Source organism: Vanessa tameamea, chromosome 2 (assembly GCF_037043105.1).
Source record: "Vanessa tameamea isolate UH-Manoa-2023 chromosome 2, ilVanTame1 primary haplotype, whole genome shotgun sequence".
Lineage (NCBI taxonomy): Eukaryota > Metazoa > Arthropoda > Insecta > Lepidoptera > Nymphalidae > Vanessa > Vanessa tameamea.
In genome coordinates, this window is record NC_087310.1 from 5,658,311 (window position 1) to 5,681,986 (window position 23,676).

The 23,676-nt window shown below is 35.5% G+C and overlaps 2 protein-coding genes across 3 annotated transcripts; both read left to right on the forward strand.

The window, feature by feature from the left end:
* The first annotated feature begins 1,044 nt into the window (after positions 1-1,044).
* Positions 1,045-10,199, forward strand: LOC113401368 (nucleoporin Nup188). Its single transcript, XM_064215651.1, has 16 exons — positions 1,045-1,230; positions 1,302-1,512; positions 1,813-2,417; positions 2,503-2,623; positions 3,012-3,125; positions 3,200-3,499; positions 3,584-4,089; positions 4,167-4,347; positions 4,538-4,802; positions 5,272-5,564; positions 5,965-6,276; positions 7,082-8,515; positions 8,606-8,730; positions 8,810-9,026; positions 9,206-9,439; positions 9,559-10,199. Exons 1-16 carry the CDS (start codon positions 1,211-1,213, stop codon positions 10,153-10,155), a joined length of 5,535 nt encoding a protein of 1,844 aa, XP_064071721.1. The 5' UTR covers positions 1,045-1,210; the 3' UTR covers positions 10,156-10,199.
* A 1,773-nt stretch (positions 10,200-11,972) lies between these two features.
* Positions 11,973-22,440, forward strand: LOC113401367 (double-stranded RNA-binding protein Staufen homolog 2). Of its 2 annotated transcripts, XM_026641261.2 has the most exons (18): positions 11,973-12,122; positions 12,215-12,372; positions 15,202-15,367; positions 15,609-15,741; positions 15,949-16,008; positions 16,180-16,442; positions 16,634-16,735; positions 16,862-16,994; positions 17,154-17,361; positions 17,447-17,571; positions 17,648-17,778; positions 17,975-18,175; positions 18,472-18,778; positions 19,001-19,131; positions 19,656-19,764; positions 20,253-20,377; positions 20,546-20,703; positions 20,777-22,440. In XM_026641261.2, exons 2-18 carry the CDS (start codon positions 12,230-12,232, stop codon positions 20,838-20,840), a joined length of 2,559 nt encoding a protein of 852 aa, XP_026497046.2. In that variant the 5' UTR covers positions 11,973-12,122; positions 12,215-12,229; the 3' UTR covers positions 20,841-22,440. The 2 variants fall into 2 exon arrangements, with proteins under 2 accessions (XP_026497046.2, XP_026497049.2); XM_026641264.2 differs by lacking the exon at positions 15,949-16,008.
* Positions 22,441-23,676: the final 1,236 nt, after the last annotated feature.

Genomic DNA, 23,676 nt, shown 5'->3' on the forward strand with positions numbered 1-23,676 from the left:
TGGAATATATTATATTCAAGATTTACCTTTTTTTAGATTTATTACGTTATTGCGTTTAGTAACTGTAAGCGATCTTGGACTGTAAGAGCGTTTTCACATTTTCCGATTCAATGTCAATGTCGGACGACGATAGCTGACAGCCGTAACCATGTGCATTTTTCACATATTTCCGACAAAGTAGTTCCGATTCGATTCGGATTGCTTAGCATAGCTTCGTATTATAATAGAAAACTTTATTTACTGTATCTATTATATTAGAGACGCAAAAAAAGATCTGTAGAAAGAAAGTATTGAATACATCCCATTGTAGAAGCTAAATATTCAGAGGGAGCATTTCATACTCATTTTAGCAAGCTACAAAACGCACCTAAAGAGTTTTTTTTTAATTACTGTCGTAAGAGTGAATCCTCTTTCCATAATTTGCTTAATTCATCTCACAAACAACCAAACAAGTAAACAAAACAAAAAATATAACATGGCGGCCGCGCATAGGGCTCTATGCTCACATACAAACAATATCGTAAGATAGCTCACGGGCATCCGATCATGCTTCTGACACATCAGTGTCAACACTCGACTCTGATATCCGATCGGAAAATATAAAAGTCAGATACATATTTCATACATTTTACTTCTTTCAACACAAGACACCGATATCGGATCGGATAATGTGAAAACGCTCTAATTTTAAATAGATCCGTAAGAATTATATACAATGTATGAAGAAATTATAGTATTCTTTTATTTTGTCAAATGTTAACTATGTCACTTGATTATACACAATTCTTTAAGTTAATTAAAGCCAAGTTCTGTTATGGTTTGTCATTTATGTATCAAGGATCATCCAAAAGATTGTTGATTACGTTTAAATTTTGATTGTATTGTCTATGCCACAGTGTATATGTAACCACTACGTTTTGCGCACATGCAGTATATAATTATTAATTTAATTCATCAATACAGTTGCATATTCATTTGTCAATTTGACGTTTCTCAAAAATTTACAGTAACCATAGAGTAAAACAGATGTAATTTACAACTATATAACAACTGACACCGTCACAGCGTTCTGTTTGAACGTTCAAATAGTCTGTCTTATTTTCTAACCTAAATAGTGTACAGATATGCTAAATATACCGGTAAAATATATATTACCTGCTTAAATAACTACTTAAAAAAATCTTTATCATCAGGTCTTCAACTCTCAGTAATGACTACTACAGTTACACCGTGAGTGTCTCCATAGTTTTGTTGTATTCTGCAATTAGTAAATATTTTGAAGTATTATTTTTTATCATTAGTTACTGGAAGCGTTTGTGGCGCTGGGTGTCATCGCAAAGCCTTTCAGAAGAAGAATTAGTGTCAGTTTTAGACAAGAATGTTGTTCAAGCTTTGTTGGAGGGCCTTGCAAGTTATAAGCCAGTCAAAACAGGATCATACACACTGCTACAGTCCAAGTACCCTGAACAAACTAAATTACTGAGTGTGGTTCAAACCTTGCAAAATTATATTGTAAGTTATATTAATTATATATATATTTACATTATGTAGAAATTAATACATTTTCTATTGAGACATTTTCTTAAATTACCAAGAAAAATTAAATGTAAATAAATAATTGTAGGTTTCAGAACTTTTTTGTGTTAATATTCTAATAGTTTTTTTTTTGTTGCAAATACTGAACTACAGGCTAACTATACTCTCTCTGGCCTTTTTTTTACTATATGACAAACAACTTAGAAACAAGTTTTTTACATGTTTTTGTCACTACATTGGGAAATGGAATCATCTAATGTTTTTAAACTATTTCAGGATATTGATTGTTTTCAAATATGGGATGTCTTGAAACATTATCTATGTGATATATCATATGGCACCCTAGATAATGCACTAAAGAATGTTGCCTTTGTGGACACAAGACCTACATTTCTATTACCAACTGCTTGGAGCTTTTATTTTTCTGAAAGATTATATCTCTTGAAACTATTACAGTACATTATTCAATTTCAAAATGATACTAGTCATAAATATCATAAACAGTTTCTTAAAATTATCAATGATATTAAAATTGAACCATTAAAAACATCCCTAATTAGTCAATTTGAAAAATTATTGACTGCAACACCTCCTCCCAGAAAGATTCAAGGGGACTTTGGAAGCGAATCTGTTAGACAAGAATGGGCAGAGTCAAATTTAAGAGAACAACTGGCTATCCTTCAGAACCTTATGCTAATCGCCAATGACAATCACTTTTCAGAACAAGAGTTTATCAATTTGTTCAAACTATTTAGGAAACATAATTTTGGCAAAAATCAAGGCTATAATATATTTTTAGAAGAGAGACATAGAGACACATGTCTAAAAGTTATGTATATGGAAGTTGGAATTATAACAATAATATTAGATAAAGATAAAATGTAAGCATAAAATATTTTAAATATATGTAACTATTATTTTATTGTATATTGAAATAATTTTTTAACAGTTCAAATATAATTTTAGTAAGAATATATCAGACTGGATAGAAAAGACCAAAGACACAGTTGAAGGAGAATTAACTAAATTGGAACCCAACACGGAACACAGCCTGATGCTGATCACATGGATGACGTTAACATTACAAGTATTTAGACTTATTACATAAATAATATTGAAATATGCTTTATTCCCATAGAATCTTACTGGCACTTTTAAATTGTTATTTTACAAGGCTAAGTTGCAGCTATCAATTATAATATTATAACCAGTATATAACCTTTGGAAATCACAAAAAATGAAATTGTTCATCTTTGTCTATTATCACTCACCGGGCCCCCATGTAACCGCTTTATTTGGATTGACGTCCACTGTTGAGTATAACATATAAATCCGAATTATATTTTTATTTTTTTATGAATAATAGTTAATCTATAATACAGACCATTTGATGACCAAATGCTCTACACTTGCTATCCTTTAGCAAACCATCATATGAAAAAATGCCATCTAATTCTTTGTTTAATTTATTGCAGAGTGAAACTCATGCAAACTTGTTTGAGAATAAGTATCAGCACTATGGAGCAACAGCATTAAAAATGAAGGTTTTCGTTTTCATCCAACAAATGCTCAATAGTTCAGTATTCTCTGTAAGTTACACTATAGTAAAAGTATAATTTAAGGGTCGACATATTTTATAAAAATGTTTCTGCAAATGTTATAGGATAACTCTAAATGTTCGCTCATAATGCGACAACGACTATTCTGCCTTTTAAACGAACTCTGTGATAAATTTGATGGAGATGGAACTTTGAGCAACCAGCCTGGCATAATGTTTCTATGTGCTGAACTTCTCAAAACACCATGTCTTGCTGAACAATTCTGGACTTTATATCAAAGAGATGAGCAATATGGTGTAGTCTCACTTTGGAATACAGCTTTGGAATATTTTCCATATAATTTCCATGCACTATCAATACTCTCAGCTGGTTTAGCTGAAGCTAAAATTGATAGTGTGTTAAATGTTAGTATTTTTTATTCTTGTGTGTAATGACTAATTTTCTTCATAAAATTGTTCAAAATATAATTTGGAAACATTTTTTTCCAGCTTATTGCGCAACTTAAAAGTTTGCCTGTTTATAGTGAAATATATAATCCTAATGCTGTACCAATAATGTCGTTACAAGCAGACGACGCTGTTATTGGCCGTGAGTACTATCCTTTAGGTGACGAATCTTATCGTATCGAAACAGGTTCAAAAGCTACAGTGATGGAAAGGAAAGAAGGTACGATGATACATTTCCGTACACCATACTCATATTGGACAATTTTTAACAATGCGATAGAAAAAGTTTTGGATCGCAAGCAAAATCATCAAAATATAAATGTCACTTTAGAGAGAGTTTATGAAGGAACTAAAGTATTAAAAGGTGTTATAAAAGCATTGGCAATTAAAAAGGAAATTCCAAAAATATTAGTAGGCCCAAGTGAAGGCGTTTTTGACGTATTGGTTCGTTTCATGAGATCAGATTCACCACCATTACAACTGTTGATTGAATGTATCGAAGTTTGCACAAATTTAATTCAAGTATTTCCTAAAGAAGTCCATTTGAGGTAATGCTACCAATATATTTTTAAATAATTGTCATGCTGTTGTTGAAAAATATTGTAATGTTTTTATATTTTTGTAGACTTATAAATACAGGTATCCTGCCGCGTATTATTAACCATCAACTAACTCACATAGAGTATGCTAATGGGGCATCTTTGGATTCTGCAGCAGTTGGCTCGTACTTGGTGACCATTGAACAGCCAAGTGGAACTTATGGCTTTTTAGGAGCTTACATTGACATGTTGTGTGCTTTTCTAGAGGTATCATTTTATATAAATATTGTTTATGCAAGTAGGCTTTTTTCAAGCACTTGAATCGTTATTTTATTGGATTATATTAAATGTTAAAAATACCACCAACTCGGAATGTTTAGTTGACCGAGAAGAACTATCCAAGAAACTCAATAGTTAGTGACCCATTCTTAAATAAAATTATTCCATGTTATTCCAGGCTTCAGACGATGATCGTATAATAACAGAAATCTTGCTGCCAGGATTAGTCCTTATGATACGTGAAATTTTTCCCAATGTTTGTGGGTGGCGTTATAGCAACACTGCTGAACGCCGGCAGCTTTTGCAGAGATGTGCTAGACTATTTACTTTAGTACTTGAACAGACAAGTACAAAAGCAAGCACTACAATGTTAAGAAAGACTTGTGTCTATAGTCTCATGTATACAGAAAACGCCTTGGAGTTACTGAAGATTTTGTCAATTGGTAAGTGAAATTAGAAATAAGAAAAGTAAATTTACGATTTATTTGTCCAGCAATCAATTAGTGTGCCTCTTGAGATTAATAGATCGCATTGTTGTGTCCCAGTTTGGTAAATGACCCAGTAATTTTTTACAGGATCTATGGATCTTTGTACCATTAAAATGGTCATTTTGAGTCATGTTATTTGGAAAACTAAAATAATTTATTAAACAAGACAATGTATTCTACAATATATAAGCAGATATGATTTCCTCTTCTCTGACTATAAGTTTTCATTTTCCAATTCAATATTACCTACTTTACAATCCTTTATTTACTAACATAATTAAAATCGAACTGACATTGTGTAATGACACGTGTTTGTGATCTGATATGAATGACAAATTGTCTTCAACTGAAGAAAACAAAAATGCATTGACATTAAATGATGAAAGTTATTAAAAACTTACAACAATCCTTTTCTTTGGTACAGGCAACGATCATTTGGAGCGCCTTATTCAAGAAGACACCAATTGGATATCAGGCCCTGGTTTCCAATACACATCTACTCTACAACGGTGTCTTGCAATAGTTATGTTTGTACTTCGACAGAAATCGCTAGTTAATGAATCGAATGAGGTCACTCCTCTCGAACGTCTCATATTTGCACAAAATAAACAGAAAGATGAGTTAAAAGTAGTGCCAAAAGTTACGAGTTATATCAATCATTCGTTTAATAAAAGTCTCTCGGTACTCAGCTGTCGTCTACTGAAAAGGTTTGCTGATGTAAGTAAATACCACATTAAGTAATGTTTACATTTAATCTTTGTATGCATACTTTTTCTTCTCTCTGTTTTTTCTTTTATTTATTTTCGGTATCTATTTCCGCTTTAATTTTATCAATAAATAAAGAATTGGAACAATGAGTAAAATATTCGAAATCTTCAAATTCATTGGTACTCCTCACATTTTCTATATAATAATTATATATTCAAATATCGACGACTAGGAAAAAAATGGGTTCATTCAATACACATAATACAAAGAAATAACTTTGAACTTGTGCCTCCATCAATTATAATTAGTGTGGCTGCAGATACGAAAGTCCAGTCAAGAATATCCAGAGCTATTGCATTTTTTTAGATGAGCAGAGAATAGAATAACATATTAGTAAAATAATTCACAGGGCTTCCAAATGTCATTATTTTCTTCACTAGACATGACTGCTTATCAAGTACGAGTAATGTTCCTGGACCGTCTTCGTGACGAATATGAAACAATCGAACTGAAAATAGCCATTTTAGACTTTGTCACAACATGTGTCGGCAAACAGCCAGGACTCACTGAGGCATTCTTTATGATGAACCACGAAAACGTGAAGGTTGATGAAACCACCAAAGAAAAGGATGAAAAAGATGTAAAAACTAAAACAGAGCCAGACGATAGTTTCGAAGGCATCTTAGGATATATGGCCGATTATCTTGGAACTGTTAAAGCTGTAAGTACTGTATGTTTAGAGTAAGTAAAGCGATATTTTCTATTTATAAAGATTTGTTTACAATATTACACCTTCCTGAATAAAAATTAAATATTACCTACAATTCCTCGATGGAAATATTTGAGCAACACAAAAATTTACTTGAGACACATTGTTTCAGTTCGAATATATCTCCATACTTTAACATTTTAAGCGTTCACAATTCTTTACTCGATTATTTATTATCATTAATATTTAATTTTATTAAATAGTGTTAATGTAATGTGAAAATACTTTTAGACGTACAAACCAAATAAAAGACAATATATATATATTTATGCTTTTAAAATATAGAAGATAGAATTCTATTTTTTATATGTTTAAGAAGTGTTTAAATTGGAATAAAACACAGAAATATTTTTATCTCCATGCCGTTGGCTTTACTTGATAGTTCATTTTATGGTACTTTTGTTTGCATATGTATTCGGGCGTGTGGATGTTAGCGTGTACATGGCATGTTCGCATGTAAAATATGAAGGTCCTATTTACACATTATTCATATTAGTATTTCGGCAATGAAATCTGTCAAATAAAACCAATTTCATGGAGATTAAAAATAATTTTCTTTGTTTTATTTCCTTCAAAAGTTCACCGGTTCTGTAAGAAACACATAGAAGGCCAATAAGTAATAATAAATAATAGCTAAATTATATTCAGCCTTTTTCTATGTTTCTCTAAATATTCTCTGAGTCTGATGTCTAAATAAAAATTATATCATATATATAAGCTTCAACATATGTATATTGATTTATAATTTAATTCGTAGGATGCAAAATTTCTTCATAGCCCTTTATTGGCGTGTATTATGGCTTTATTCCATGCCTTATGGAAGAACAATATGCAAATTTTAGTGAAGAAACTTCGAGAGCATCCGAAGTTTTGGGAGCACATGACAAGTCCACTATTCAGTGAAATACAACCAGGATTAAGAACTTATAGTCAAATATTTAACGTTCTTGGAATCGAATTGTTTATTTCAAGGGGAAAACTTGAGTCAAATTTAAAGGATATGTTGGAATTATTTTTCGATACGAATAAAACACATTTGGATACTTGGATAGAATATATATTCTCACTAAAATGTAGAAATAATGATAAAGAAGTAGTGGACAAGGTACCCGTGTGGTTGAGCCTCCTCACATCTTGGAAAGACTTCACAACGATTTTTTGTAAATGCTTACCAATAAGTCTCAATATCGCACACAAGACAAAAATGGTAGCACCGTGTATGACTGCATTATTGAATGAATTAGATGATCTAAAAGATGGAAGACTAGTCGTTATTTTAGCTGAACTCTACGTTATCATGCTAGCAAACTGGAAAGATGATTGTTTCGATAATCGAAAAACTAGTGCAAAGCAAGTGGATAACTTATTAACGAATACAGCTATCGTCTACGAATGTCTACACCCGAGAGCATTACGTTCGATATTGTCTATTGGTACAGTTGCTATTAGCAGCTTAGATTACGAAATAAAGGCGAATACTGTTCTAGCTCAAAGCATCATACGTTCTGTGACCAATATAAATAGCTTAGAACTGGAAAAATTGTTCGATGAAATAAGAGATGATAATAAAAGCAGTATTAAGCAAATTAACCAAAGTGAGGACATACCGCCCATTGTTTTGTCACTAGCCATGCTTGAGCAGTGCTTGGATTTATACGATGATATGTTTTCTGGACTCTCACAATGGTTCCAATCTACGAAATTTATTAATAAATTACTTTGTTGCCTTCAAGTTTGCTTGCAAAACAAACGATACTATCAGACATCTTTGGCAGCATTGAGATGTTTGACGGCTTATTCGAGAGGCCCGTTTTCAAAAGATCTACTCATGAGCGATGTAGACAGGTTCCTATGGATGCAATTGTTACCACCAAAGTTCGAAACTAATTCGAACGGAAATGGAAACGGATTATCTACTTGGAAACATCAAGAATGGTGGCGAGTCTACGGTTACGGTTTGGACTTCATATCCATGATGGTTATGAAGCACGGGCAATTCTTCGCCGGTGACGCGATCACTTTTGTCGGAGTTCACTTGGAACACCTCATCGAATCCCTGTTATTGCCCCGACAAGTGTACAACATAGACGCGCTGAATTTATGCGCATCTACTCTCAACCTGATCGTTCAGCTGGTCAAGTTCGAGGCGAGGTGGCGAACTCAAAACATCAGCTCCTTAATCGGTACAATGGTGAGTATCGAATTCGAACGCCTTACCACCGTACGCTCGGACTAATTCTTATAAAATTCGAATGTAACGTGTCATCCTTCCCTTCGACAGCGCAGCACGAGTGCGTGCCTGCAGCAGTGCGTGCTGCTGACGCTGCGCGCGCGGCGCTCGCCCGACCTCACGCCGCAGCCCGACGAGCTGGCGCCCGCGCCGCCCTCGCCCGCCGCGCTGCATCGGTATGGCGTCTAGCGGTCGAAGACTAGCGTTTTTAAAATTATAAATTAATAAAATGAAAAAAAAAACATTTATCTGCAGAATTCTAGAAATTCTTCACATGGCGACGCTCTGCCTGCTGTCGTTTAGCCCAGACTTGCTATCCTTGCTGGCCGATCCGGAGTTGGACACGGAACGCTGGCAGCCGATCGTCGAGCTACATTTCGGAGCCCCAAAAATCACATACGAGCAATTCCCTCAACTCACATTCGGAACGATCCTACCCGCGATTTGCCTTCTGACTAAATCTTTGAACCATGTGAGTATATCCTTATATTTTTAATAGCATAAATGATGACCAGCCTTCCATGCCAGGTCAGCTTCCCCGTACGTTGATGATTCAATGAATCTCTCATCGTCATAATATGTACTCCGTATCCGTAATTCAGTGATCATCGACAAGGCGTTAAATTACGTGTATGTCTCTGACTGTCCCAGGCTTACCACTCGGAAGAGGTGAGCGGGGCGCGCTCGCCTCGCGGGCGGCGGCGCGCGTGCTCGTGCAGCGCGGGCGGCGCGGGCGGCGCGGGCGCGGGCAGCCCGGGCGCCGCGCGCACCGGCCGCAGCGAGTCGGCGGGCAGCATGTCGTCCGCCGCCAGCGCGCTGCCGGTGCCCAACGAGCGCCTCGTGGCCGGCGCGCTCGAGGCCACCATTACGCTTCTCGCTTCGCAGGTTTGTTCTAATGCATTGCCGAAACTATTTTTCTTCGTACTGTATTTTAAAAATATTTTTTAAAATGTCGTTTGAATAGTAACAAGAAGAAATTTGTTTAATTCGATTATTCCTTTTAGGCATTACTGGCTGTTCGTGATCACCACGTTCCTACACGACACAAGCAGCTCCTTCGGCGCGAACTCGCATCTGAACTCACCGTTTTTCACGATTTTGTACGTAAACGTATCTTATGTGCGGCCCATACGCGCCCACATCTCATTCGTAATAAACTGGGAGCGTGGCCGTTGACAACCAATGAGGAAGAGACTAAAAGAATAGAGGAAGTAAGAAAAGAAAAAAATCCATGTCTCAGCGAAGACAATGACAGAGAATTGCCTCCACCGCCACCTCCGAAACGGTCAACTCATGACTCTATGCGCGAGTACATTTTGCGAAAACATTACTTAGACAAATGTGCCCAAACTCCAACCAAAGACCCGCCGTCACCTGTATCTCATTCGACTCCCACGTCTGATAAGAAAAAAGAAATTTCACGAAGTTCGAAGCGGGTCTCGTGGGCTGACACTACGAGAGACAGCGATGATACTCTCGATAATTCACAAGAGATCGAACCTGTATACTCAAATTTAACGGATGTGCAAATTAATAATGATGAAGACTATTTTCATTTTATGTCTATTGTATTTCTTTACATTTGTCAGTCTGAATTATAATTTGTATGTATTTTATAAGCAAAAAAACACTTTTACTTTTTATACTGATATTTTTTCCTTAATTAAATGTTAGCTAAAAAATAGTCATATCTGTTTTTTTTTGTCGCTTAGTTATTGCCATAGCTCTGATAATATCCATGTAACACACCTTAATACGACCCATTCTCGTTCTAAGGAGTGTCAATTCGTCAGGTCCTCTGCCATTATCACAATAAATTCCAGAGCTTGTTCCTAGACAATAAGAACAAGAACTGCGATAGTGTTAAGAGTTATTTTTATTGAAAATTTTACTGAACTCCATATACAAGATCGTGTCAGCCAAAACATTTCTTCTCTTTTAAAGAACATTTAAAATTTTACGTTGATGCAATGATCCTGTAAGAATTCTCATCAAGAAATAAATTTAGAATTTTGTCTTTTACAGGATGATATCGATTTTAATGGTGGGTCCGGAAATTACCTAGTTGGACTCGTGACTTGTTTCTACATTAATTCCGAAATAAAAAGCCTGCATTTCTAAGTAGCTATATCAACTGTTAAGGCGGCCTATCTGTCCAAAATTATTTTTATTTTAGGATTTAGCAGCTCAATTATATTTTTAAGAATAAATAATAAAAAAATAATGTTAGATGTTATGTTATAGATAAATCGTCCAGGTAAAAAAATCACATGAGCACAAATTAAAAAAAAATCAACTTACCAAGCAGCATGAAATTACAAAGTGAATTTATGTGACCCAATGTTATACTACCCCCTGTTAGCGTCACCGGCTGAGGTTCTACCAAAATCTTTTTAACATTATATAAAACCATTTACCGCTAACAGTCCTGCTTGAGAATAACATAATTGTTGTATGTTATGTAGTTATCACATACTGGATTTGGCAAATGATTACGATTTATCAAATATTGGTGGATGAACTTATCTTTAGGGAACATAATAAGATTCGCGTTCCTCAGGACTCTTCTTTCCTTTTCCTTTCTTTCCTTCCTTTGTTATCAACCGTTTTTTTTAATCAAATTATTATATATATCTTGAATTTTTTTTTACTAACATCCTCGATCCAGGGAGGATTAATTCAACAATATATGTTTAAATTAAATATAATTTTAATCACTATTTGTGTTAGCAGTACATTATAAATAAACATTAGAAATACATAGTACACATACACATTAGAAATAATAGCATTTGAAAGTTTCAATGAAAGGCTTTTACAAAACTTCAAATGGATTTTTAAAGTCTATTCGATTTCTAAATAGACTTCAATTTGCAAATAAAGGAAATGTTAAGAGGTCTATATATTTACGGTTATGATAATAAAGTATGATAAAAGTGAAATTAATAATAATAAAATAACAAGATTTTTGTCAAAAAACATAAATACTAAGTACCGAATAGTAATATTAAGTAAAACGTTTCAAGGTAATTTATAAAAGAAACAAAAAAGTAAAACAAAAAAATATATAGTCGTATCGGGCCGGGGCAAACATTCGGTACACCACACACGTGTGCTTAATGTGTTCCAGAGTTTTTCAAATTTTTTAACAATCAAATAAATTAATTAAATTATATATATACTTACCCATTAAAAAAAAATTAAAATAATATTAGTTTAATTCGCAACAATGTAAAAAAAATATTCACAAGTTGTTTTGTTTTATATATGAGGTCGTCAAGAATGTAATGCTAAATATATTTTAAATAAAAAATTACTAAAAATACAATTTAAGAAGCAATCAATAATGTGTTTGATTCTTGGATGTTTATTCTTATTCATGATAATTAATTATTTAATTAAACATTTTGAACGGATGCCGCCTGGCAACATTTTTAACATGGCCGCATGTTGAACAAAACGATTTTCTTTACTGTTTGCCAAATATAATAACATTTGCGTTTATTGTGAGCGGGTTTATGTCGATCGTAAAGCCGAAAAATTGAATAATTTGTAAAACAAATTTACGGTAAGGATCAAAATGTGTTATCCGTAATTGAAGTATAATTCCATCGGAAGTTTGTTTGACGGCAGTTTGTGAATATTTTGTTTGTGATGTAGGTTGCGATCGCGACGATGATGCATCACCCGAACATGCATCATCAGCCAATGTCCGGGCATCCGCCGCAGCACCTGCCGGGCCACCAGGGTATGCCTGCGCATCACCAAATGCCGCCGCATCAGATGCACAGGGAGAACAGGCACGTAACACTAACTAGGTAACGTCCGGCTTTTCACTATTTATTTGCTATGCTATTGAAATGCTTACTGGTTTCATTTGCGACTGTTTAATCCACTTTAGGTCATTGTTTTGTCAATTGGGTTTATTGTTGCATTGTTCAGTTCTTATAAGCAGTTGTATGATGAGCTTTCAGATACAACAAAGTTGTTGAATCTGTATCGTTATCAATTAATAATATACATCTATTTCTACTCAATCCAATGTATACTTTCATTTGTTTTGACTATGAACTTTTTATTATAAATGAAGAATAAACTTAGAAATGTAAATTTACCTAAATTAAGGTATATGACATTGACATTATTTTAAACCAGCAAAGAGGTGATGGATGATGAGAAACAAGAATATTCAATTTCAAACATATTTAGATAAGGCATTTTTTCTGGCTTTGTTTATATTGCACATTAATAATAGGAGCTTGGACTTTCCAGTATAGGTATAGTAATTGATAGAAAATTAATAGTGTTTTGTGTTTCTGTTCACACTCAACACATAAGATGGAATTTCATATTTCTTTTATCAAAAATATCTTTTTCAGCTCCACATATATTTTTTAAACCTTTTAGTTGTGACGATAGTGCCTTAAATCACAACAATGTTTTGAGCTTTTATGTTATTGAATGTATACCATGACTGAGATTGTGTACCTTACATTATTCACAATATTTGTTATTATATTATTTTTACTTTAGTTAAGCTAAATATCTTTATCAAAATGTTTCCTTAGAAAATTGTTATCATATTTCTTATATTGGTCTATTAATTCAAATACAAACCTGAATTTTATCTGTGGAACATTAGAACCGTAATTAAGTTTCTGTGTTGTTTGTTTAGAGTAATATAAATATTATTTGATTAAGTATTGGTGACAGGATGTATTTCCAATGCTAACATGCAACAATGCTATCTGTATTATTTATATAGTAAGCTGGATCAGAGTAATATAGAAATAGTTTAAAGGTGATTGACAGGCAATGCTATAAATGTATTCCTGTCCCACTCCTAATGGTACCGCCATTATGACTGGGACAGCTCTGCTTTCAACCTATAAATGCCACAGTCTTCAAAAAAATATAAATGTGATGGACGGTGTCATCATTGACACCATTACAAATGATTACAATAGTATTTTTATGTTTCTTGTTTATTCGCATTTAGTTTTATAATTTAAAAACTGGAAACCCACAATTGGACCTCTGAATGGTGAGTGGTCACCTTTTGCTATGACACTGGTACTCTAAAGAGCGCAAACAACTTTTATAATACAATCAATATGCCACCAAGTATGATCTAAGATAAGACACATCTGAACACTATTCCTTAGTATACAGTAATAATGTCTGTATCCACCCAAACAGGTATACTCTATTCCAACCATAACAGGAAATAAACAAACAAACAACCATTTGATAGCTAATTGACGCGATATCATTGGTCAAGCTTGATTAATCTATGATATTCACTACGAATTTGCGACAAAATGGCGTTTTGAACGACGACGAAACTGTTATCGGGTTTTATGTGTGAAAAATAGTGTTGTATTATAAATAAAGATATATTAATCATGAACTGTTATTAGTGCACAATATAGCTAAGTTATTAGAAAATTGAACGAAGTACGTAAATCTAAGGATTTTTTATTGTATATATTTTCCAATTCTAGTTTACATCCTTTACAATTTTCTCTGTATTTTAATTAAAGGTAATACATATAATCATAATAAAATTAATAAACTTTGCAGTCACTTGTAGAAATATGGGCCAAGTTTGAATTTCTCATTTATAAAATAATTTGTTACGGACTCCTTCCAGGCATAAAAAATGACGTGATAAAATATATTATGCAGTATTGTTATTGAAATTTTTACGAAGAAAATTTATGCACGCAAGGGTATAAATTTATAAGTCCTTGTAATAGTAATATTTTAATTTACATTGAGATAATTAAGATTATTAATTAGTCTATTTGCATTTGATAAACATACGCACTATCTAAATAGTACCATATCGACTAAATTGACGCTATGTAATCTGTAAAGTGTTCAGACTTAAAGATAGATAGAGGTATGAATATCGTTTTCTATTAACTTTGGTATTGCGCAAGAATAATACCAGTTACCAGCTGATTATCACTCAAACATTGACACTATTTAAGAAAAGTCTGTGTTTTACTCGTTCGTCTATAAAGAGACGACCTGCATTCATATGCAAATGTTGTGTAATTTGTTGATATGTCGAGGGTCCTTTGCGGCTCCCTTTGTTACTTAAACTGGTCATGAATGGAACATATGACGGCACTTTTGATCCGACGTGATCTTGTAGTGAATATAAAAAAATTCTTAACACTGACCCGATATATCATACGCTTTGAACAGTTGGCCAGTTGGAATAACAGAATCACAGCAGGCGGGTCACTAAGCGACCCCCTAGAAAGTCTTTCGAATTTCTCACGTGGCCTTGCATGTCGTGTAGTGCATTATTGTGTGAGTTGCTATCAAAAGTTCCGAATCTGCTAAATATCAGTTATTTTGATTATTGTGTGCAGTGTATTTAATTTTATTTCATTAACTAAAGTATAGATTTTTGATTACACAACTTTGTATAAACTAATGTGTGCGGTATAATATTATAAAATTTTAGGTGTACGGCAAAATGCAATAATATAAAATAATACATTGCATTATAATATGAACAAAAACTCATTGAAAATAATTTATTATAACATAGTTTTCATTACATTATTCACATCACCCAACACAACATAAACCATATCGAATCACATAAAAGCGGTGGATAATATTTGCAGAGTTCCGTTGGGTCCATCGCAACCCGGCGGTGGCATGGGCGGGCATGGACAGATGGGCACGATGGGCGCGATGCCTGTCCCGCCGCACCATGCGCCCGCGCAGAGACCTCCTCACACTATGAGAGCCATGCACCACCCGCCAACACAGCACCACAACGTTCCACCAGTTAGTTTGACCTACAATTGTGAACCTTGGCTCGAAAATGATCGAAGGAATTTTAAACTTTTTGGTCATGTAATAATTAATTGAATGCATGTAATTTCCACACATTCTGCCCTTTCTTCAAACGAAATCGAAAATATCTATGTGACTTTGTCTAGGCTCTCTGAATACTGTATGACTTATGACCAATTGAACTCCTATGTGATGTCTAAGACATTCAATTTATGTTTTATTGGTGATACAGCAACAGACTCGTCTTCGTCGCCCCTACTCCGTCGGCGGCGGATACGGCCCCGGCGGCGGACCCGGCGTCATGCCGCCGCCCTACGCGCAGCCACCACCCTTACCACCACCCACTACACAACAGAGCCATAATGGTAATTACATATAATTAACAATTATGTAAATTAAAGCACAAAAAATCAAGAATGAACTTTATATTGGTAAACAAAGTTTGTTAATTTAGTATAATTTCATTGTAATCTGAAAAGAAATATAATAAGCCTTTATAAAAACTGTGCCTCATTGATGTTCTATAAACTTCATGAGCAAGAGTAATAAAATAATTTGTCTTTTATCATTAGGTCTGTGCAAGCCAAAATCACCGATTTTGTCAACAAAAACAAAACTAACTTCTGACTTTGGTCAGTAAAGACATTGCTTATTCTTATATATTTAATTTCTTAGAAATGTAGATAGTATAGATAAGTGTGTTATTAAATTTAATTTGTAAGATTATTTGAAAACTTGATTTAAAGTCTGAAAATAACACTATTATGTGTTGTCAATGACGTTGTGTGTTTATAATTAACTAGCAACTCCAGCAACTCCGAGCACAAACGTGGCACCCAACAACACGACCGATACGAAGGAGGATAGCAGTACAGCCGCTGCGGTCGGCGCGGGGACCGTGACGAGTGTGGGTGGCGTGATCGGCTCTGGTGGCGTGGAAGGGGAGATTCCAGACGCGCACGCGGCAGAGGGCGAGGGTGAGGCGGCCCGCACGTCTGCCGCGCCGGCCAACAGTAAAGAGAAGACACCCATGTGCCTGGTCAACGAACTGGCCAGGTACAATAAGGTAAGATCACACGACTGACCCTTTGAAATTTGGTAAAGAAGTTTGTGATGAGACAGAAATGATATTCAATTTTAGGTAGACTGATTAAAATTTCAGTTATTGTATGAAATTAATGATTAAAATTATAATAACTCCACATTTAAAACTGTTTTATTGTTATTTGTTACAAAAAGAAAATTGATATTTTATAGATTAAGCATCAATATCGCCTCACGTCAGAAACAGGACCCGCTCACAAAAAAGTATTCACAGTAACACTCCGACTGGGTGATACTGAAGAATATACAGCTGAGGTATAATCTACTATTATTACTCTTAATTCTAGTCTAAACAATAATTAATAACGGAAATGAAATATGATGTAAACAACATCAGCCCTCGTGATGGGAGAATAAGAAGTAATCAATGACGTTTCACAGGGGTCGTCTATTAAACGCGCACAGCACGCAGCAGCACGAGCAGCGTTGAGTGGGACGCGCTTCCTGCCACCGCCGCCGCGGGCGCCGCCCGTGGCGCATCACGCGCACCAGGCGCACCACCATCGACACGCGGGTACCGACATACTAATTAAAACCTATCTAATCAATCCTAAGATATTTGAATAAAATTAATAAATTTATTCAATTTTTTTTTTATTAATTTAATTTAAAATTTACCATACAAAAAGATTTACCTCGTTTATTTGATGTTTGAGGATATACTGTTTACTAGGTGCGGTGATGCCGACTGTAGAGTTGAACGCGCTAGCTATGAAATTGTGCCAACCGGCGGTGTACACCTCGGTACCGGCCGTGCCCCGGCCGCGACCCCGTCTTCCATATCGACTGCCGGCGCCCTTCGTGCCGCCCTACCATCCGCACGCCCATGCGCACGCAGCACACGTGCCTCGCCTTCTCGAACCCACTTCGCTTCTCTACAGGTGACCGTACCTTGCAAGTGGCACGCGTTCGAGCCTTTATAATTCTGCTTCCCAGTTTTTCATTGTATATATAAATCCTTCACAGAGTTCGAGTGTGCGTGGGCGGACGGTCGTGGGTGGGCGAGGGCGCCACGCCGCAGAGCGCGCGCCACGATGCGGCGGCGCGCGCACTTCACGAGCTGCGACCGCTCTCGCATACTGATGACAACGGTATGCGCACGTAAATAACGGTACAATAAATTGATTTATATTTCACAATCTCACATTACGTAATGTTAATTTACAGGTGATGCAGGTTCAGACTTGCTTAATTCAGAAGTGAAGTCTCCAGTGTCGTTGGTACATGAGTTGGCGTTAAAGAGAAATCTCTCAGTTCAGTTTACCGTTAAATCTGAACGTGGACCTCCACATATGAGGGTAAGTTCTTTATTTATATTTAATGTTTTTTAAAAAAAAAAATGTGAATTCGGAAAACACATTCTATTTAGATGTGTTATATTATATCCATAATATATTTTTTCAAGGATTTAATATTATTCTTATATCCCATCCATTTAAGTGAATTTTGCTTGAATAAATACTTGTGAGTATGTATGTATATTATTAATTACAGGTATTTGTTACGGCGTGCACGGTGGGTGAGATGGAGACGGAGGGTGAGGGCAACGGCAAGAAGGTGTCGAAGCGCCGCGCGGCTGAGCGCATGCTGGAGGAGATGCGTCGGCGCTGGCCGCCCGCGTTGCTCCGTGCGCGTCCGCCTGCCGACCGGCGCAGGCATGCGCCTACTAAGAAGAAGCCCAGGAACCTCATCAAGGTATTGCTAACCTAATCGACTGATATAATTACATATAATTATTATAGTTATTGATGGTCCGAATTGTGATTTTTTTAACAATAAGCAGTAGGTATTTAGATGTCTATTATCATTAAATTACCAGTTATGTTTTCGGAAAAAAAATATATTTCATGAGAAATTTTCGTATCATTAATAATTAAAATAAAAAACAGTTTATTCATATGTATGAAATTTAAAAAAATATGGTCAGAAGAATTAATTTGTTTTGGGTATGATTCTGAATCCTCCGATGTAACCACAATCGTATCGTTCAGGAAGGAGGATCGAGCACGGTGCCCGCCGCGGGGTCGGATGGCGGGGGCGGCCCGTGCGCGGCGACGGTGGCGGCTGTGACGAGCGCAGGCGGCTCGACGCCCAGCGCGGGCGGCGGCGCGGACAACCCCATTTCGCGCCTGGCGGTGGTGCGGCATGCGGCGCGGGCGCGCTCGCCGCAGTACCGCGTGCTGGAGGAGCGCGGGGCCGCTCGGCGTCGGGAGTTCCTCGTGCAGTGCGACGCGCCGCCGCACTGCGCCACGGGCCTCGGGCCCAACAAGAAGACCGCTAAGCGACGAGCCGCACATAGTCTGTATCACTCGTCAAACTACCTCTATTTTTATCTATCTTAAAATATATGATTATTTCTTACTTCGATTTAATATCATAAATCATTTACGAAAATGGGCCGGAAAAACAAAACTAAGAATTATTAAACAGGAAAGTTTAATTTGTCGGATAGTTAAAAAAGTGCTATAGCAATAATATTTTTTAATATGATTTTACAATTGAATCTTAATGAAATTTCAGATGTGCTTCTAGCGATGGAGTTGAGTGCCAGCACGGGTGAACAGACGGCAGCAAACACAAACACAGCGGAATCAATTACTAACGGGTCTGGCGAGACAAATAAATCGAACAACGTCGATGTCAAACGAAAGGTAAGGAAAAATATGTTTATTCTATCTTTAACTACATTCTTTAGTCCTACGACTTTAATCTTTTTTTAATATAATTATATATTGTTTGGTTTATAAGAATCATGATTATTAAGAACCTTTATTATAGAAGATGTTACAAATTAATAATCACTAATAATAGTATTGAAATTTGAAAGTCAAATTTTCCCAATACCTTCAGTTTAATTTGACTGTACTTCCGCACCTTTACTCGAGATACATTTATGTATTGCGGGTATTATCAACATTAAAATTAATAGGAACAGCAATTTTGTAAATTAATCATCATTAATCATTCATCGTCATCGTCATTCGATTACCCTTATCTCATTTCTTTGAGGTTCTTAGAGAGTGTTAAAAGACTGCAATATAAAAGACCTGTTTTTGTGCACACAATTATATATTATAAAATCACTTGCGTAGATGGCTTTGAGATGTCGAAGAATGTTGTGAATTTTTTTTTAGGGGGCATTATTGTTTAAACAAAGTTATTATTTCATTTGCAGGACAGTGAGACTAATGCAGGTGGTGCGAACAGTGATGTACGTCAACCAGTCCCTGGAGTTCTTATGATGGACTATCACCAACGATCTGGTCAACCCTCACAGCCAAATGGTAATATTAGCATTAATATTATCATTTATGAATAAATAGCACATATTAGTTGTTAATTTGAAATTGAAACGAAAATTCGAATCTTCAATGATGTATACAACATACATGGGTCTTTAGATAAGTTATTAACAATTTGAATGAATTGTTTTTTCAGTGTTTTAAAACAATTAATAATCCTTGGTTCCAAAGTTATTGTTAATACCTAATAATGAAGACATGTCTGAATGTTGTAAAAAACATAGAAACATCCCATTTTAAGTTGTGGTATCTCAAGATGTCTTAGACAAAGTTAATAAAGATTTTACATAAATGAGAGATCAAACCAAGCTACTAGATATAATGTTCCTTCTATAATATAAACACCTATTATTAATGATACTATTTCAAAATAAAGTACTTTGTACTTGTTTATTTTTTAAACAATTGTGTAGTGTCTTATACTATTGTGTTTTTATGTCTTCATCTCATCATGTCTATTTATGTATCAGGTGTGAGTGAGACGAGCGCTACGGGCGGCACGAGTGCGGCGGCCAGCACGCCGGGCGCGAAGGACCAACTCATGTATCTGTCACAGCTCCTTGGGTTTACCGTGCAGTTCTCCGACTTCCCCAAGGTGCCAAATTACACTTCACTATCGACTATATTTATTGTATTCATTTTTATGCTTTATCAAGAATGGGGACTGTTTGCCGTTAAAGACAATCAGTAAACAGTCAAACGATCATGTCAATGGTACTACTGATACTTGAAAAGATTTTCACGATGTAATTTTTTGCGATAGCGCAATCACGGCGAGTACCTGTCGCTGGTGTCGCTGTCGACGGAGCCGCCTGTCATGTGCCACGGCGGCGGCGCGTCCACGGCGCACTCGCACGAGCAGTGCGCACGCGCCGCGCTGCGGGCGCTCGCGCACATGGGGCTCGACGCGCCCACCACCGGGTATGGCCGTCGACCGCGCGTCGCATCGTGTGCTTCTTTGTATTTAAAACTGACGTCGAATGTTTGTTCGCAGCATGCAGAGCCTGCCGGCCGCCGGCGCCGCTAAGCCGAGCATCATGAGTAACGGCATCGAGTGAATTGTCGCTTGTCTCGTGCTTTCTTTAGACTAATTGGATTTCTATTTTTCATGCAATATATTGAAACGTGTGAATATTTCACGGCGCGAAATAAACAGTTCGGGACGTCTTCTTTTCTGACAGTATACTTTATTTCATCAGCTATGACATATTCACGACGACGTTCCTTTGATCTCGGGTCTTGCAAGAATTCTTAGTTTCTTTATTATTCTGAAAAGTTTTCCTATTATTTTAGAAATACAAATGTTTATATTTTTGTTATACTTGCAAATTGCATTGTATTTTTAGTTAAACTCAAACTGTCCTTGTTAGAAAAAACTAATTGTGAACTTTATTGTACAGCTGTATGTATTTATATAAAGTTAATATTTGAAACAATCACTGCAAAGTTATTATTATCGCAGTTAGTAAATAAGTCGATGTAGATTTAATTAAGATATTTATAACTTTATGAATGTAGTTAAAACGTTTAATATATAGCATTCGAGACGGAACTATCACATAGTAACGAATATTAAGCGAAACTGAGGCTGTGAAGCCAAACCAAAACGGTTTCTTTGGGATTCGGCAGAAATGGATTAGCGACTACCGGCGCCAAAACATAATAAACATTGACCTCTTCTCATAATTAAATTTTTACTAACTACAAATGCTGGACTCGGCGAGTCTGCGCGCCGGTGGTCGCCTGCAGTCCCGACGAAGTAAAGTTGCATCATGCGGCCATGGTGACACTTAGGATTAGGTTACCGTTAGTAATCGCCGCAACCCTCGCGAGCCGCCCGTCTTGTTCCGCTGTAGTCTTGTTGTCGGGGAGTGCGGTGATTGACACAACGTATGGCCTCGATTTTTAACTATACTAAGTGTAGATTTATTCTTTTCCCGACCCTAAGCTTTGAAATGTGTAATTTTAGATGTAAGAGAAGCCGCGACTTGAAAAATATACGCAAGTAGAAGTAGAGCTCCTAATCGACTTAGGGTAAGGTTGCTTGTTATCTTTAGTGACTTTTAACTTCGTGTAACTTTAATTAACTAGGACTAATGTTATTATTAAGACTGTAAATGATCATGAACGATAATACAATTGTTCGGAGGCTGATATCGGTTTATTTGTTTTGTTAACGTGCCTCGTGCGACACGACGCCCGCCGATCAATTGTATGAATGTATACAAATTATTGTACATTTCATTGTAATGGGTCTAAAGTATGAATTATATTTAATTACAAAATGGTAACTGTATCGTTAACTTTAGAACTTTTGAAGTCGGTGCGATTGCCCTTACTTATAAGTAAATTTATTATTGTATCTGATCTACTGAATCTAAGCGTAGGCAAAACGCACCTATATATATTTAGTTATCGTTAAAACGATTTTAAATCGAGGCCAATGGTAGAATTTCTTCATGTTAAAGGTTGCACAAGTAACAATTCATAATGAAATTAATTTATTATTGGATAGAAACGCCACAGTGGCATTGAGAAGTGTTTTATTTATTTTATTCTTAGTAACTAATATTTTATATTATTATATGGGTTGAGCAAGTCCCAAGCGAACTTCGTGCTGTTAGGATTGTGTAAGAATAAAAAAGCGAAAATAACAAATTTCTGTTTCTTTTAATATTCCCTTCCGTTTTGTTTATATAAATATGTTTTAATTTTTTGAACGTTACAATTTAGTCACGCATGAAAAGACATGCTCGTCATGAGCGTACCTAAAACCAGCAAGGTCCAATTGTATGATGCAAAATTGCGTAATATATTAAGATATTTTATAAATTTACGTTAAGTTTTCCAGTGAAACTTCACAGAAATTCAAAAGAGGAACAAAAAAAAATTAACGCGTTGGATTTCAATTTTATGCTGGACAAAAAGTACGCACCCATGAAAAAAATGTCAATCTGTGCATCTTCATTTAATATTTTGTGAGTTCTTCCGTGAAGTACACAGGCGAGATGTCGTACATGACAGATATCATATGACCCCAGATATAGCTTTCAATAGCAGAGAAAATAATTTTAAAAACTTATAATAATCTGCAAGACAAGTCTAATAACGTTTTTTTTTATTTTTCAAGCATTTTAGTTGAAAAAAATCTCAAAAAAAATATTGAAATAATATAGTTTTAGTAATATAATTGTTGTTTTAATAATGATAGATAACAGATAGTTTATTGCATTTTTGGCTTATTTTGAAAAAATCTAAAAAACGTGATAACTCGGAAATGGTTCACTTTTGCATTATGCATATGGGGGTTAAAATTATCGCAAATAGACATCACTATCACCTCCTAACGGGAATACGTTGAATTACCAATAACTGTATAACGCCACGATTTATTGGAATCTATACAATTTGCAATGTGATCCATGACATGATGGTATTTAATAATGTGATTTTTTAAAAAAGATTATTATAATTTTTCACTATATACTACAGTTATATGAAACTTACCTAAGTAATAATATATGAATTAGTTTTTAGGCCCTTACAGTAGCATAACTGTGTGTTTAAAATATCTGTAAATTTGTCTGTTAAAAAAAAAACTTAAGTCATTGTGAGCCACGTCTCTCAAGAAGAACGACGAGCTCCAAGCGTAGATATTCTGATGTTTAGTAAATAAGGAAAATTTAATACCGCAACGCCTAGGTAAAACAAAAAATTTAAAAAAGGCTCAGACAACTCTGAGCCCGCGGATGTTGTTTAATTTAAAAAAAAAACACATGCAAGTTTTATTTGTCATATTTAATGAAGTGTGTATATAAAAAACATAGCCTTTATAAAAAGGCAATCATATTTTTTTATTATTCAAATACAGATTTATCTTGGCAAAATATTTAC

Excerpts from the sequence above, each read along its gene's own strand:
- LOC113401368 (XM_064215651.1), top strand. The coding sequence starts at position 1,211 with ATGACTACTACAGTTACACC. Across the intron at positions 1,231-1,301 it reads ATGACTACTACAGTTACACC|TTACTGGAAGCGTTTGTGGC; the intron begins GTGAGTGTCTCC and ends TTTTATCATTAG. Across the intron at positions 3,126-3,199 it reads TCAATAGTTCAGTATTCTCT|GATAACTCTAAATGTTCGCT; the intron begins GTAAGTTACACT and ends CAAATGTTATAG.
- LOC113401367 (XM_026641261.2), top strand. The coding sequence starts at position 12,230 with ATGATGCATCACCCGAACATGCATCATCAGCCAATGTCCGGGCATCCG. Across the intron at positions 18,176-18,471 it reads AGCCCAGGAACCTCATCAAG|GAAGGAGGATCGAGCACGGT; the intron begins GTATTGCTAACC and ends CGTATCGTTCAG. Across the intron at positions 19,132-19,655 it reads ACGTCGATGTCAAACGAAAG|GACAGTGAGACTAATGCAGG; the intron begins GTAAGGAAAAAT and ends TTTCATTTGCAG.